A 17006-nucleotide genomic window follows, 5' to 3' on the forward strand; every position below is an offset into this window, starting at 1 on the left:
TACCAGTATAAAAATATACAGTTAGATACTGTGCTATGGGATTTGTTGTGATTGTGCCTTGGACAACGTTCAAGGCAGATAACTTTTTTGGATTACGTCAGAGTTCTACAGGAAGCACTTTGGTTTCTTTACATGAGCACATTTGTACTAGTGAGCTGATAAAGAACCTGATGTTTTCTGGTCCTAATCTTTGCATGTACTGTTGGAACTATGAACGCACGTGAGGTGTTTAAAACTTGAGCTGTTTTTATAAGGCAGTTAACATGCACTTGTCTCATGGATACGTTGGTCATATCTTCTTTCATCAATAACAGGAAATAATTTCTAACCAGTTGATGGCATTGGTTAATTGTTCGAACGGCTTTCTCATACACCCCTTTCATTTGGTATTGGATATGCCCTTCCATGTGGTAGAATGTATTAACATTTAATACTGAGTTTCTTATATTGAGTGAGGTAAAAGTTCCCAGCCAGTATAACATTAATAGCAATAGTAAGACCATCAAGCCATCCTTCCTCCTTTTAGTTTCGATTTTAATAACTGCTATTCTATTATCGTACACAGAATGTGCTCTGTTTATGGAGTGACTCAAACAGGCCCTTGTATACTAGACAGTGTTAATATTTGAAATCCTTAACTACTAAGCATGCATTTTAATGCCCCAAAACTGGTATTAAAAAATCATCATTTTTAAGACAATTTAAAAAAATGAAGTGTTGAGTGTGTTGGTGCTAGTGTGGAGTTCACAGCTGCCATTGTTGCCTTAATGAGCAGAAGCTGTGAGTCACCCTGTTTAAGTATTAAGAACCTCTCTTGAAGAGTTCTCTTGAACTCTTGAAGTACAGTAAGTGACCATCAACTGACTGAGCTGCACAGGCTGATGGCTGGAGTTAATAATAATATAATTATTATGGCAGCTGGTCATGAGTACGTTGCATTGAGAAAGGGGACAGTAATGGTGAATGTGGTTAGTAAAAGTGCTGTGACAATATACAGTAGTGGTATGAATATTGTAGCGTGATTATTAGTGACTTAGTGATAATAGTGGTTAAAGAATGGCTATAATAGTATGATTAGCATGGTAATAATTTATGGGCAGCTTCCCGAGAACGAGCTCACCTGGGGTTGGTAGGGCCAGGCTTTCAAAAGTGAACATCAAAAATTACTTTAATATCGACAGATTTGTTATATAAGGAATTTATCCTACATCAAAATAGTTCATATCAAACTAGGATATTTTTACCTGAAACCTAGGTAAGAAAAATCCTATTTTTTAGACCAACAAGCTTTAGGCAACCTATATAGATGGGGCAACAGACATTTTTTATTAAAAATAAGATTTTTTTTATTTTTTTATCAAAATAAGATCTTGATAAAATTATTGATGTAATAATAAACTAAAGAAAATAGGAGACTGCTTGGCTTATCTAACACTTTTCAGGCAAAACAATAAATTCATCCAGCTGTTTCTTGAAGAAAGTCAAGGTATCAGCTTCTACTTTGTGGCACAAGAACATCTTGCTTTGAGTCTTGAATGTACTTCCCATTTCTTTAAACTTTATTCAGAGGCTAAAGATTAAAACTGATTGTCACAAATGAGTTTTATGAATTGTACAGCACATTTTGATTTCGGGCTCACAGTTTCATTTGTTTTTTTGGTGTAAAATAAAGTGTGAAAGCTATTTTTTCAATAATATTTGTTACAGCAACAGTATTTGTTTCATTATCTTTTTTGTCCTGTTCGCTCGTCTCTCTTAATCAGAGCACCAAAGAGACTCTATCTTTGAGAAACCTCTTGACAACGATATGAGCTAAGATGATCCCAACAGAACCGCAGTACTAAACAAAAGGCTTTAGACTTTTAAAAAAATGTTTCTTTACTTTAGTACATCAGTTGTTTTGGACGCAGAATAATATCCTAGCTCTATCAACGTGGAAGTATGAGGCAGAAGGGTTCCTTTGACATGTGGTAGTAGCACACCTGTTTGTGTACATTTGTTGACTGCTGATCAGGGCACTGGTTCTCAAATCAAGCGATTCTCACATTGGTGAAGAACCAATTAATTGTTTCTTTTTCTGTCTCCTTTCATCTCCACAGGATAGCTTCCCTGCCCGCTTTGGAGGAATCCATTTTGTCAATCAGCCTTGGTACATCCATGCTTTATATACAATTATAAAGCCCTTCCTTAAGGACAAGACCAGGAAACGGGTAATTATAAGCTGTATAACAATTCAGTAGTGAAGTGAATCCCTGCATCTTGAAAATTATGGTAAAAACAGAGACATTTGACCTTTAACAATGTAGAAGGAGCAGATAATTTATTTTAAAAATTATTAGAATATACCAAATATAATATGAAAGTGTGGTGCCATTTATTTTTTTAAATGAAGCAACAGGACATACAATACCATACCAAATATAAAAATATTTTAATGCATGTACAGTACAGTGTTTGTCACTAAAGTGTGTTTGAAGTATAGGTACATTTATATATAGGATATTTTTAATTTATATAGTATGTTCACCATTAAATTTAGTCTATGCTATACACAGAAAAACATCAGATGGCAATTTCAAATGTTGAAAATACTAGGTACTTCATAGCGGCAAAAATTGCGAAACTGATCTACTCCCCTTGCAAGCCGATTCGGCATCACATATTGAGTGTGTGATTTGAAAGCTTGAAGCTTTCAGGGCGAGTGGCTGTCACTGTCGCAGGACAAAAAAAATCTGCAGCAGAAAATGAGACTCCTGAGGATCTTGCATAAATATGCATTTAAATTGCTGAAACTGACACAGGAGTGAACTGTGGATGAATCACACAGACTCGGGTCTTCAATAAACTAGGCAGTGGTAAGATTTCAGTAAGCTGTCAAGTTTAGTGTCAGATGAGGAAACAGAAGCATGTTTCTGCACACCCTTGACTGTTCAGACTATTCATGCATAATGGAGCATTTTCAGCATAGTATTTATGGGAATATTGGGAACACTGTGGAGATACCAAGACATTTATTTATATGAAGTCAAACTCCCTATTCACTCACAGTTCACTTACTGTAACTCTGGCTGTCTTTCACTTCACAAAATGCAAGGTCTGTTCCTTTTGGGAAATGCAAAACCTGTTCTTTTGCTCCCAGAATGATTTCCCAATGCATATCAGATCTCAGAAGTCAAGTTATCACTTTCAAATTAACTCACTTCATAGTAGAAGAAAAGACTATTAGGGTGCTGTATTAGTTTGTGTATGCCTGTCTCTTTTGTGTTTATCGTTTTAATATAAAGCTCCTTGAGAAAAGTATCATGAAAGGAGCTATATAAAATAAAGATTATTATTATTATTATTATTATTATAAAGCTATTTTCAATGGAAGAAGGCTATTATATTTTATTTTTGTTAAATTATATTAACATTGTGGCACAATGCATAACGTTGCTGCCTAGTAGCGATATTGCCCTGGGTTCATTTCTGGACCTGGGGTGCTATCAGCATGGAGTTTATATGTTTTCCCCATGTTGGCATGGGTTTTCTCGGGTTGCTCTGGTTTCCTCCCACAGTCCAAGAACATACAGGTAGACTAATTGGCTTCTAGGAAAACTGGCCCTGGTGTGAGCGTCTGTGTTCATGTCTGTCTGTCTACCTTGTGATGGACTGGCATTCCATACAGTGTGTGCCTTGCCTTCTGCCAATAGCTTGCTGTGATTGGCTCCAGCTGCCCTACAACCCTGACTTGGAAAATAGATGGACATTAAGACATTATAAACAGCTTAAAGACTGCCTAAGCCTATCTCAAGTGTAACACATAAAGTGTATTATTTTCATTTTTTATGAGAAGTCCAATAGCAAATATCGCAAGCTTTTCTCCAAAGAGAAAACATTAATGTTTTTTTTTAATAGTTCAACACAAAAGCAGAAAAACAAAAACATCTGATAAAAATGTTGAAATGTTTGTGCTGTGCATACTTATTACATTTTTCATTTGGACTTACACTTTGGGGTCTGTGGATGTCTGTCATCTGCATTGAAAGCAGGATCACATTTTATCCCATCAGTGCATCTAGTAGCCAGTATTTCGCATCAATATACATTTTTGAAGCTCCTGCATATTACCTTGAAATTTCACATTGTGCAATTTAGTATTTGAATGTGCATTTACCCAGAACACAGAGCATTTTTTAATGTTCAAAAGTAACCTCTGAGACTTTTATTAAAATGTTTGTCAACCATTACAAGGTTTTGCAAAACAAACCAAAAACAGTGGTACAGGATGCCAGACATACACTGCCTTGATTGGCATGTTTGGAAGCATTTCTCATTTTGCAACTCCCTTCAATGAACACACTTCCCACTGAAAGTTAACTATAGATGCACAGTATATTTTGTCCCCTTTTGAAATACATGGCAACTCACTTGGTACCTGGTACTCTTCTGTCCTCTTTCAAGGTCTCTTTCTGAATTAACTGGGAATTCAGTGTCAGACTTGTCCCAGATCTCCACGTCTCTCCCGATACAGTTCATTCAGATTCAGAGAACTGTCTATATGTGGATTGAACAGTGAATATAAATTGTATCTTTTTCAGTTGGATTCTACAATTAAAAATGTTTTAGTGATATTCGCATAACCTCTGATTTTATGCATTACTTTCAGTCAAGCCAGTCACTCCTAGTGACCTGGAATTCTAGTTTAAGCCTCGTCGCCATGAAACAGCAGACATGAAAAGAAGAAGCAAAATGAGCCACAAAATATTTTTTACCCTTGTCTTTTCAGCCCTGCGAAAAGTAATAGGGGCAAAAATCTGTGTCCTTAGTCAGGGTTGATGTGTAACTGGAAGATTGTGGGTTAAAACCCCAGGTGAGATATCAGTGTTGAACCCTTGCGAATGTACTTCATCTGCATTGCCCCATTAAAATACCCAGCTGTGTAAATGGTTACAATGTTACTTTGTAGAAAAGTGCTGATCTATTAAATGAAATAGACCGCTAAGCCTTTCACTGCAAGCATGTCCACAGACTGCAGCTCAGTCCTGAAAATGTGTCAGTGCACTAGACTCCATCGAAAATATATAGATGTCATCTAATTCTAAGCGCTTGGGCATCACTATTGTATTGCACAATGAAAACCAACCTAGGTCCATTCTGCATGTGCATTTAATGTTTGTAGTTATGCACTACTGCTTGTTTCACAAAGTAATTCCATCCATCCATTTTCCAACTGCTTGATCCAGTTCAGGGTCACATCAGAGCCGAGGCTTACTAGCAGAAAGCAGGATATCCCCTGGATAGGACAGCACTCCATCACAGGGCAAACGTGATTGCACCAATTTTCTCAGAAGCTTATTAACCTACCAATACATCTTTGGACTGTGGAGGAAACTGGAGTGCCAAACAGAAACGGGGAGAACATACAGACTCGGATAGAACCCCGGGAACTGAACCGAGGGGCTTAGCACTACGAAATGGCAATTCTAAACACTACACCACAGTATCATCCTAAATAACAATTAAAAACCGTAGATTCCTATTATTATTCAGAGCTCATAATTGTTGGATCAGTGTAGCTTATTTTATGCATGTAGTGAAAGTGTTTAAAATACAAATCGTAATTACATAGTCATATGTTTGATTCATCCAGTAATTTTGAAATATAAAACAACCTCTCAACAAAGTTGATAAGTTCAAGTTTTACCTTTACTCTAGCAAGGATGAACTCTTTATTTTATGAGTGTCCACGAATGTCTTCAGGTCTGTGTCCTGGATTTTGACCATCCAAATACGGTACTAAATATCCATTGAAACAGGAGAGCAGTTACTTGTGTGCCAGTGCACCCATTGTGCAAAGCAATGAATAATCAACTGACTAAGGAGTGAAGCGAAACAACATTCTTAATAGCGCGAGCTTTAGATTACAAGATTGATGTATTTGCTGAAGGTGCATTAATGGCTGACTAAGGTGCATTAAGAGCTGATGACTGAGCATCATCTACACTACAAACTACAGTATACTTTATTTACATCTGCTGAGGTCAGAGTCGGCTGAAGGAGAGTCTTTAAGGAATGTGCATCGAAAAATGCTACACTGAAGCATTCTTAGTGTCAAACAACCAAAAATGTAATTGGATTGATAGCACCAGTTATGTATACAGTATATACCAGCAATTATATCACTGCGCAACTCACAACTGGCAACCTACTAAAGCTAAGCAGGTGTGTCCTGGCCAGTACTTGAATGGGAGACCTACTGGGAAACATTAAACATTAAGGTTACTGCTAGAAAAGGTGCTAGTGGGGCCAATAGGGGGTGCTCACTCTGCAGCCTGTGTGGGTGCTAATGTCCCAGTCTAGTGATGGGGACATAACACAGTTAAAAGCTGTGGAAAAAAAAAATTAAAAGTAAAAAAAAAGATGGAGTGGATGAGGCATAAAACTGAGGTCCTGACTGTGTGGTTCATATTTGTAATTTTGGCTTTGTTCTGTTTTGAATTAATTTCTGATTTCAGTGAAGTGTAAATACAAAGAAGGACCTGCCCACTACAGTCAATGCAGTAATATTGGCCAGAATATTTTATTAACGGACAGACACCGCCTTATGTTTTATTTAATTGCCATGCACAATTTTCAAACTCAGTAATACATTACAGATCATTGTATGGGCCTGTATCAAAAAGTTCAAAAAGTTATGTTATTTAAATAATCTTTTCAAGGGTGTACTTCCCAGAGCACATGGATCAAATTCGCTTTTTGTTTCTGTGATCGCATTTTGGTTTCCTGGATGATTCTAAATACATCGCCTTAGTTTGTCACTCGTTATGCATTTCATTTATCTCTCAAATACAGATTTTTCTTCATGGGAACAATCTGAACAGTTTGCATCAGCTTATCTATCCAGAGTGCCTGCCTTCGGAGTTTGGGGGGATTCTGCCTCCCTATGACATGGGCACATGGGCACGGACGTTATTAGGCCCTGACTACAACGATGAAACCGAATATACTCACACATACAACGCCTTGCATGTGAAGGAAGCCCTGGGGAACTCCGATAGAGAATGTACTGAAAAACACATGAAAAGGTGAGTGAAGCCACGACAAATGAAACGGAAAAGGAAAAATAGATTTCTGAGGGTTGCACCAGTATTGTTTTTTTCACTCAACCACCCAGTTACGAGCTGCTTTGTCCAATACAGGATCATGGGGGGGAGCTGGAGCCAATCCCAGCAAGCAATGGGCGCAAGGCAGGATACAACCTGGACAGGACACCAGTCCATCATAGGACACACTGAGACACAAACACACACTCACACCAGGGGGTCGTTTTTCCCAGAAGACAATTAACCTACCAGTATGTCTGTGGACTGTGGGAGGAAGTCAGAGCACCTAGAGGAAACCCACACAAACACGGGGAGAACATGCAAACTCCACGCAGACAGCACCCAGACCTGGCATTGAACCCAGAGTCCCAGCACTGCAAGGCAAAGTATTGTTTTTCCCATTAATTCGACTTTGACTGAAATGCAGCATTAGAGTTGATTGAAGAAGTCACTGACCAGGAATCAGACTGATCAGATTTGCACCTTCCTTTTTTGCAATGTGAATCAATTAATTTTGGGTGCATGTTGGGGGTTGACCTAACATGGATCCCAGAAAAATGATATGTCAAAATGATTATTTTGATTCAATTTTATGCTGAATCTATTTTTAACGTTGACACGTAGGTCAGGAAAATACTTTTTTTGGTCATTATGTTCTCCTGAACAATTTCTTGTCTTTGAAGTTAGAAAAGGTAGTGTGGATCTTGAATCTGAATTTCTGTTTGTCCCCTTGGATTTGTAAGTGTTTGAGAATGATTAATTCATATTTCCTGCTATAGCGCAAGTACACAAAGTGAGTCAGGAATCCTACAGTGTCATGTTTTATGAGAATACCTTCAGGCAGGGGCCTGCAAGCCTGACCCTGGAGAGTCGCAGTGTCTTCTGGTTTTCATTCCAGATGACCTGTTCACTCTTTGAAAATCTGTTACTGCCTTTAGAAACTTTAGAACTGTATGGCTTCCCAAAACTTGTTTTAAGGCAATCCTTACAGGATTATTCACATACTGTAGTTGTCTGTTTCTCGGTTACAGTAGTAAAAATGTACAATTGGAAAGCTAAAAAAGCTTGCATACATTTCTTCTGTGTGTCACCATTATGAATGAATGTTCTTTTTTTTTCATTTTTTGGATTTTAGTATTAAAGCCCAGGCACAATCATAATAAGTCCTTTTCATCCATGACACTACCCCAAATATTGAAACACTCTCTGAATCCAATGTACTGTAGGCTTCCTAGAAGTCACAACACAGTTCAGTGAAGGTTTGGAATGAGTTTAAATGTGTTATGCTAAAGGCAGTTCCTGAAAAATAAACAGCAGGCTAAAGTGCATTTTCCTGTAATGCTAGGAGCCAGTACGTTTACAGGAGGCTTTAATATTTTACATCTTATCTCTGTTACCATAAATGTCAAAATCTTTATATGTCTTACTCTAAACATAAGTACCATGTATAGAAGAGAGACTCTTGCATACATATTAGAACTTATATAAAGATTTCAATACATACTGCAGTGTTTTTTTTACAACAGTTATATCCACCTTCGTGATATGACGAAATGTCACATACTCTCTCTGTAAACACAACCAATGTCTGTCTTCCAGAGCACGCAAATCAAATTCAGCACCTGCATCCATAGTTTAATGTATGTATTGTATTGTATTTCACCAAGCTGACAAACCAAGCTGTTTTTAAATCGTTAAATTCTCTGTCTTTATTATACCTATACCAATAAAATAAACACAAATCACTTTGTAATAATACAAAGAATCAGAATTCTCTGCTACTAGCTACAATCCATGTTTTAAGGGAACCTTTTGAGATGATGAGTTATAGGAACCATGAAAGCAATAACAAAATGTTGTGCTACTTCTCTTGCTTTGTGTCATCCTGCATAGTATTTCTCTCTCAGGTCAGCCTCAAAGCCCCAGACATCTTTACCTCCTAATGATTAATGTTAAAAATCTATATTGATGTCTACAAATTACAGCAACTTTTAAGGATTGTACTCAGTGTGTACCCTGTGTAGTACCATGAGTCATTCTGCAATCCACAAGTAATATCTTAAGACCAGGTCTCTGGTGACCACTACCTTGGAATTGATTCAATTAAAAAAGACTACTATAGAAACCATCCCCTCCTGACCTTTCCAAATGGCATGGATAACCAGAGCACAACACCCATCCCCCGTAAAGCCTCTCTTCTTTTCAGTCACTAATTAGTGTCTCATCCTATATAATACTCCGTTTTTGAGAGCCTATATTTTAGCAGCTGGGATAACAAAAAAACCTTGATTCCCTGAGGAAAAAGTCAGTAATCCATCTAAATCCAGTCCTTCGATATAACAGGGAAAATTTAAAATTTTGGATTTGTTTTTTTTCAGAAAAAAAAACAGTCTCTGCAGAGCAGGAAATAAATGTGCTTGCATTAACAGCTTGTGCCACAGCTACAAAAGAAGCCTGTTTTCACAGAAGTGGATTGTCTGAAGGTCAGTGGTGAAGAGATTCAGTTTTCACGCTGAGCTTTAATTGACTGAAGCTTTTACGTCAGCGGGAGTGAGCTGACAGTCTCAGAGCTGTCAAAAAGAAGCAGTAAGCGCTAATGTCACCAGCCCTCCCCAGGTTAGAGGGTTACCGGTCAAAGGAGAAAGGACTTTCACATCTAGAACATTGCTACTTTGCCAAACCCCTCTCTACATGTCCAAACGCAAAACAGAAAATGGATTATTTTTGACACTTGCACATTCTTATAAAACCTTAACTGAAAGAAAAGTGCAGGCATGTTCTCTTACCGAAAATCACTTTCTTCTCATTTGTATAATCAATCAATAGATCTGAACAGGCATCTACTGTAGATTTACCAGCGCGCGCACATGCCCTTGTACAGCAAGGAAGTTCTTTGGCAAAACCGAGATCTGATCAGTCTTTCACATGCTTTATTATGCTGTGTGCTTGATATTATTAATTTAGTTGGTGCAGTTCCAACTGAAAACAAGATGAGTAAAATGGTCTGCTTCTTATTAGTGCTCAAGCAGTAATATTAATAATTGTTAAAGCCTGTATTCTTATATTAGCCTCTAGGTTTACTTACATTTTTTTTGGAAACCAGTTTTTATGAGCTTTTCATTTTTCATAAACGGAATGAAACAAGAAGCAAACAGAACTACAAAAGAGCACCCAGCAGAACTGTCCATCTGTTTGTTCTTTAAGCTTTCAAAGCACAGGAATACCATTTTAGTGTAGCACAGAACATGTTTCTTGTCCAGTGTGTATGGGCACATGTGCCACAGTCAATTATATATTTTCTTAGCAGGATCTGTTTCCGTCCAGCTTGGGCGATATTTAATCAGAACTCAGCCTCAGGGTTCAAATGGATTTGAATCTTAGCAGTATACTGAACAAGGGAAATGAGAAACCTAGCATTTAAGTACACTCTGTAAGCTTCTTGCAGGGCGTAAAGCCGGATAAAGCTAAAAAATGGAGAGATTAGGATAGCAGGGTTGCTTTGGAGCTTAAGTCTGCATTGTATTATTTAAATACAACGTGTTCTGAATTACTCTTGTAGCATAAAGGGGATCGAGCCCTGTGCTATTTTGCGTGTGTGTGTAAGCAAACTGTGGCCCACAGGACACGATATCCACCTGTATCAATTGAGAGAGATTTCTGTTTCTGTTACAGACAGATGTACTGTAGGTCGTGTTTTTGATTTTTGCATCGGTCAAGAGCGTGACTTACATGAAAAGAAATGCTGTTGAGGGTTTCGGCACCTTTCACGAAGAGAAAAGGCAGCAACCCAGAGTCAGAAAGGGCAGTGTGCGGTGGAGTTTATTCACAAGCAGAAAGCCAGGTCACAGACATGGAGGAGCCTTGCTGTCTGTCAAAGTTGAGGCACCTTTCTGTTTCTTTCATAGAGTTGACCTAGGGGTCAAATCATGTTTTGTGCATTTTTTTTTTGGCGTTTATCTTTTTTTTTTCCCCCCACATGTGAACTAATTGTTTATTGTCTGTTGCTTGTGGGAACTGAAAATGATTCCTAAAGAAAAACAAAAAGGTCTGATTGAGCGAAGCTTCCAGCTTTGACCCGATCCTGAACTGTAGCTAATGAGGCTGGCTGTGGTGCCTGTAATTCATAGATACTGAGACTAGACAGGTTTATTAATTTGACCTTTAACATTTTTTTATGTTTTAATTTTGTTGTGATTAAAGCTTTGTAAAATAATACCAATTATAATAGAATACCGTTATGCTAATACTAAAAATGTCTAAAAGAAAAATCTACTAGTTTTTTATCTGTTGATTATGGTATAGTCCAATTGTAATTGCTGATGATAGCAAAGCAAGACAAATAATTTAGACTTCTGTAATGGGATTTTTTCAGGGAACAGAGACCTGTTGTTAGCAACGACACACAGTATGTAGGAAGAGCTGAAAGAATAAAGCTCAAGCATTTCTAGAAATAAAACATGATATTGTGATACCAAAACAAACATGAACTGAGTTCACACAGAACTGAACAGTCTTAAATTCTTTTCTTGTTTTATGTTTGTATGCCTTATAAAAGTTTTTTTTTTTCTTGTGGGCGAGCCCATATACTGTAAGAAACCAGAACATTATTTTTTTCTGGAGATAGTTGTTTTATTAGCAAAAAACTTCATCATAGCCTCCTGTTTCATGGGAACCTTACAGACAATATGGGGGACCAGTTCTCTTTGGTGCAAATGTAGGCCCAGCTAATCTCTGGTTTGGGCAAGAGCAGGGTAGGATTTTGCTTGTAGAAACTCTCACTAAGAAAAGCTGTCAAATGGTTGTCCTTCAGCCAAACAATCTACAGAGAGAAAATATTTAACAAAATACTGCATTATCATCATCCCAGGAGCTGTGGTATTGAAGTAACAACTGGCTAAGTGTTAATCCCATTGGGTTCAATTACTCTCATTATGTGAAAAGCAAACGCAACCAATGTATGAGCACTGAAACAAAGCAAAAAAAGTGTTATACTTTTTTGTTTCATTACTGTGTTGTGAATTTGGCTTCATATGCAAAGCAATTAATTTAAAAATCCTATTTAGAAAGAGGGGAGTTATTAATATTCGCAGTTTCTCAGGCTCGGCTGCATAATAGCAACCTTTATTGCCATGCCATGTTGCAATTGAGGCTGACTAGATCCTACTTTTCATTATATTTTTCTCAAACCCTCTGTGTAATACATAATTGCTCTCTCCTTCTGTAACCCAAGGGAGTTTGCAGGCTGTTTTCATCTATAAAATGTGCTGTGGTGTCAAAAATCCTGATGGCCTTACCCATCTATGCATATATATCTTATATGTCTCCACGCATGACTTAATATAAAAGTTGACTGAAGTAAGGATGCCAGGGCAAATTTAATGGCACATCAGCTTTTTGAAGTCAAAGAACTAGGACAGCAATTGCATAGGAATCCTACAGGAGGAGAGAATCATGGCACCGATACACATGAAAAGGATGAATAGAAACCTCAAAGCACTAGAATGACAAAAAAAAGCAAAGGTGTGATGTGACTGCAGCATATTTGGATCGATAACATCAGCAAGGCTTCTATAAGCAGCGTTGAAATGTTCATTTTATCAGCCATAATTTAAAACTCCGACACTACCCTGAGGATACGTTTCCTGTTCTGCTTCGGAAATGTGCATAGAATAGCTTACATGGTGAAACAAGAACACAAGTAAACCAGAGAAGGCCATTTAATCTGTCCAAGACCATTTGAGTTTTAGTAGCTCATGGATCCAAAATCTCACCCAGTCATTTCATTTCATATGGCTTCAAACATTAAGGCTGGGCAGCTTGCTTCACACTCCCGCAACCCTTAATGTAAAGATGTGCCTCCTGTTCTCAATTTTAAATCTATACGAGCAGAGTTAATTTCACACGGAAGTGTTTCAGTCTTGGGGCCTTCTTAGCCTCTACCTATATAGGACAGTATATACTGTATATTATGCAATCATGTCAGAATCAGCTGTTACATCTCATAAACATCCACCCATACATAAGTATTTAAACCTCATTCATGTATAAAGATATTTAGGACAACCTGTACATTATGACAGGGGTGGTGCAGTGGCTAGTGTTGCTGTCTTGCAATGTTGGAGCTCTGGGTTCAGTTCCCAAAGTACTATTTGCCTGGAGTTTGCATGTTCTCCTTACTGTAGGTTTCCTCCTGGTGCTCTTGATTTATCCCACAGTCCAAAGGCACACTGGTAGGTTTCTTGGCTACTGAGAAATATTGCCCTGGTGTGAGTGTGTGTGTGTCTGTGTGTGCCCTGTGATGGTCCAGTATGCATCCCACATTATACTCAATGCTTCCCAGGATAGGCTTTGGACAACCAGATCCTGAATTGGATAAACTAATTCAAAGTAATGTGATGATGTGATATACATTATGAGAGTGATTTATGCAAAGGTGTTTTTTTGTTGTTAGTAATGGAAGGCAAAAGAATTTTAAATGTACAGTATATGTCAATGTTATTGAGTTGTATTCATTTTGAATACAAGATGCTGTTTTTTTAACCCATTTAATTAATCTTATACTAGGACAGATTTCATTACCACTTGACTTTTAAGCTCTTTCTAAATGCATTTTAATAACATTTACAGTTCGAATACATTGATACAAGATGAAGGCTGAACGGCATTCAAGGTCTCAGCTTAATTGACATGCTATTGGGCTGTGTAGTGGGTTATTCCACTCTCTCACCAGTCATGTTTTTGCTTTGAAAATTAATCATTTCCTCTCATTTCTGTAGGTCTCAGTCAGTGGTCGAACCCGGGACTCTAAAGCACGAGGACAGGGAGGATGATAACACACAGCCCTTGTTAGCTCTGGACTGATTTCTGTGAGTAGACACTCTCCTGCTGTGCTTCTTGCATTCAGAGCCATGTCTTAGCGAAGTGGCCGATGAAACTCACCCTCAATCAAGTCAGCGCTGGCTTGCTCAGGCGTTCCGTTTCAGTGACACAACTGATACCAGCCAACAACGTCTGCAACTAATCCCAGCTAAGCAAAAGTTTTTTTTTTTGTTGGTGTCGAGTCTGATTTGTAGCTGTGAATTTTCTTACTGTCTTATACTGTACACTAGATGCTTATTTTCTCTGCAGATACAGGACTGACTGGTTACAAAGATTGTATATTTAATTGAACTTCTACCAATATAACCTCATCAGACCTTCAGTGCAAGGGATTTTATTTTTGGAATTTAATGGCAGTAATTTAGAGAAACGGCTGAGGAGTGCTTGCAGGTTTATTCATCCAAAGGAAAACAGTTGAAAACACGAATAAGCTTTATTCACGAGAACCAACTAATAAGCTTTATTCTTGTGGAACAACAGTGCCCAAGAACAAAACGTAGCCAAAAGTATTTTTGGGATGCTTTGTCGTAGTGACATTTGGCTCAACCTCATTGGCTGAGGGCAAAGGTGGGGTCGAGAAGGGGATGCAAAAGATGAATGTGAAGGATAAAATGCTTAATTATGGTATTTACAGTTTTTAATTTGACAAACCGATGCCAGGATTGATTACAAATTGGAGCAGCTGTGAAGAAATTGAAACTTGGCTGCTGTCATCCTTCCTAAACATTTGTTGTTAACGCCATTAAGTAGGTTAAAGTGTGGCTGGCAAAGTTGCTGGCTACTCATCCAACACATATTAATATCTCTATATCTTATAAGTATAAGTTGGTTTCAAAATGCAACATTGCTGTCATTTATATTAATAGCATTAGTATTGTTAGTTATAGTGGAACACATTACAACTAACGTATTCTAAGATGGTGCTGCTAAAGCTCTCTTTTCAATAAATATTATTACTAAATTGTAACTGGAAGGCAAAAAATGGAATGGAAACCTGAATAGTCCAATGGAATAAACTGGGAAACAGATGTGATGCTATAATGTTATATTTTCCAATGACAGCACAGTGCTAAGCCCAAGATAGTTAATGTTTGACAGATAGCAGAAAAGAACATACCTTTATTCATCTGTTTCCATCATTAACTGGAGACCTAGTTTACATGAATAATATATTCCAACGTGCAAAGTCCTAATCAAGATCCCTTTGTGTAAACAGGTGGGGATGTTACACTTAGCTGGAGAAGGCTGAGGACGTCTTTTTAGGTGTATGTTTATTGGTTGCAATATTAAAACACTGAATTGAGGAAATTCTGTTTTTCATTCTGGCTTAAGCTGTGCAGCCTATTACTTCAGAACAGTTTATTTTACTGAGGCTTCTGTAATGTTTGTGATTTGTTGTAGACTGTAAAATGATTTATTGTATTATTTACTGTTTTTTTTTAAATGACCCTTGTTACAGTGTTACAGAAGTGTTAAAAGTTCATAACATTCAAGAATGTGTGTTCTCTGAAGCCTGAGCAAAGAAGAACTACCTCCTTAGTTAGCTTACCTGTGTTTTTCTTCCCAATTCCCGTCCTGGTGACCCACAAATCTGCTGGTTTTAATTCCATCCCACATTTATTAGATAAAGAAAGTTGTACTTGATCTAAGAAGTTGCTTCAATTTAATGTTCATTTTTTTTTCTATTCACAAGTTTGGGATTTTCACAGTTAAAGCTCCAACATGCTTCAAACAGCCCAAAGTTATCCTATTATTAAGTAACTGTAGGGTTTGATTTTGTAACTGAGGGCTCAACAGATGTGTGGGTCACCAGGAATAGGATTGGAAACCACAGAAACCCACAGAGTAATTCTGTTTTCACAGTTCTGCTCTGTAAAAATGTGCCATCAATACATCATCCCATATTTTTTCAGACGTGTAGGAAATAGGGCATGTATAATCAATATTTAACTGATATGTCAGGTGTAACAGGTGCAACACTGTCACACCAGCTGCTCTGACCCTGCTGGGATTTGAGCACGGCTGCTCAGACTGTAGATTCGGATCACACATACTGTAGTACTACTGCCTAGACAGTGGGGAATGTGGTTACAAAAAAAACAGGTCTTTTGTCAAAGGAGATTTATAGGTTTCAAGAGAATGACTTCACTTCAGTAACAAACCCAGCGCCGATAAACACTGTTACACTGAAACCAATCAAACAGTAACAAACATGAAAGTTTCAGTTCAGTCATCTTCAGGCTTTTATTCCAAAGGGTATTAATGTTTCCTTAAATTCAGAGATGCTGTTCCTACTATACGTTATTTAATTTAATGTGAGCTATCCCTGTGATATATGTTTATTATACATATCTGTAATATTTCCAATTTAGAAAGCTCCTCAATTTCATTGACTCGTGTTTGTAAACAGGAATGAAAATTGTTTTTTGGATTAATGTGAAAGGGCTCGGCAGTGGGTCCGTTACACTGTTATATAAAACCAGAGTTCGCTTTTAATGTTAACATTAAAAACTTCACAAAATCGATAAATCTTTTTTTTCCCCCAATCCTGGTCCTGGAAAGCTACGCACCATCTCGTTTGTCATCATGGGTAATGTGATTAGGTGATCTACTTGCTATAAGCTTACATGTAAGTTTTTGAGCAGGAATATTAATTGTAAACACTCGAATCTAGCAGGTATGAAAGTCCCAGAGGTGATGTAATTGGATGTGTACCACGGAATCTATACTAGGACCACTCCACTGATCTTCTTAATTTAATCGGTGGTCTAGATTCTGGAATAGTTGGCAAACAAAAACTACAGTATACTGTAAATACGAACTGGGACTCCCTTGGCTACAAGAGGCTACGTGTGAAAAAGACGGGTGTTTATGTTGACATATCATTCACATCTTCTAGACAACATTGGGAAGCATTTAAAAAGGCACTCAAAATGCTTGGATTTATCATTAAAAGAGCAAAAAGTTCTGTCACTAGTAAGGCCTCATTAAGTATACACTGTATGTTATAGAACAGAAATTGCTGATCTCGAATCAGTCCAG

At 37.7% G+C, this 17006-nt stretch overlaps 1 protein-coding gene across 1 annotated transcript in view; it reads left to right on the forward strand.

Moving 5' to 3' along the window:
- LOC102690479 (clavesin-1) overlaps window positions 1-15347 on the forward strand; it is a 35455-nt gene extending 20108 nt beyond the window's left edge. Inside the window, exons 4-6 of the mRNA XM_006633907.3 lie at window positions 2100-2210; window positions 6835-7067; window positions 13862-15347. Of these exons, the coding sequence (XP_006633970.2) occupies window positions 2100-2210; window positions 6835-7067; window positions 13862-13946 (429 nt within the window). The 3' untranslated portion in view covers window positions 13947-15347. The remainder of the gene's footprint in view (window positions 1-2099; window positions 2211-6834; window positions 7068-13861) is intronic.
- The last annotated feature ends 1659 nt before the right edge of the window (window positions 15348-17006 follow it).

This window comes from Lepisosteus oculatus, chromosome 6 (assembly GCF_040954835.1).
Source record: "Lepisosteus oculatus isolate fLepOcu1 chromosome 6, fLepOcu1.hap2, whole genome shotgun sequence".
In the NCBI taxonomy this organism is placed as follows: Eukaryota; Metazoa; Chordata; class Actinopteri; order Semionotiformes; family Lepisosteidae; genus Lepisosteus; species Lepisosteus oculatus.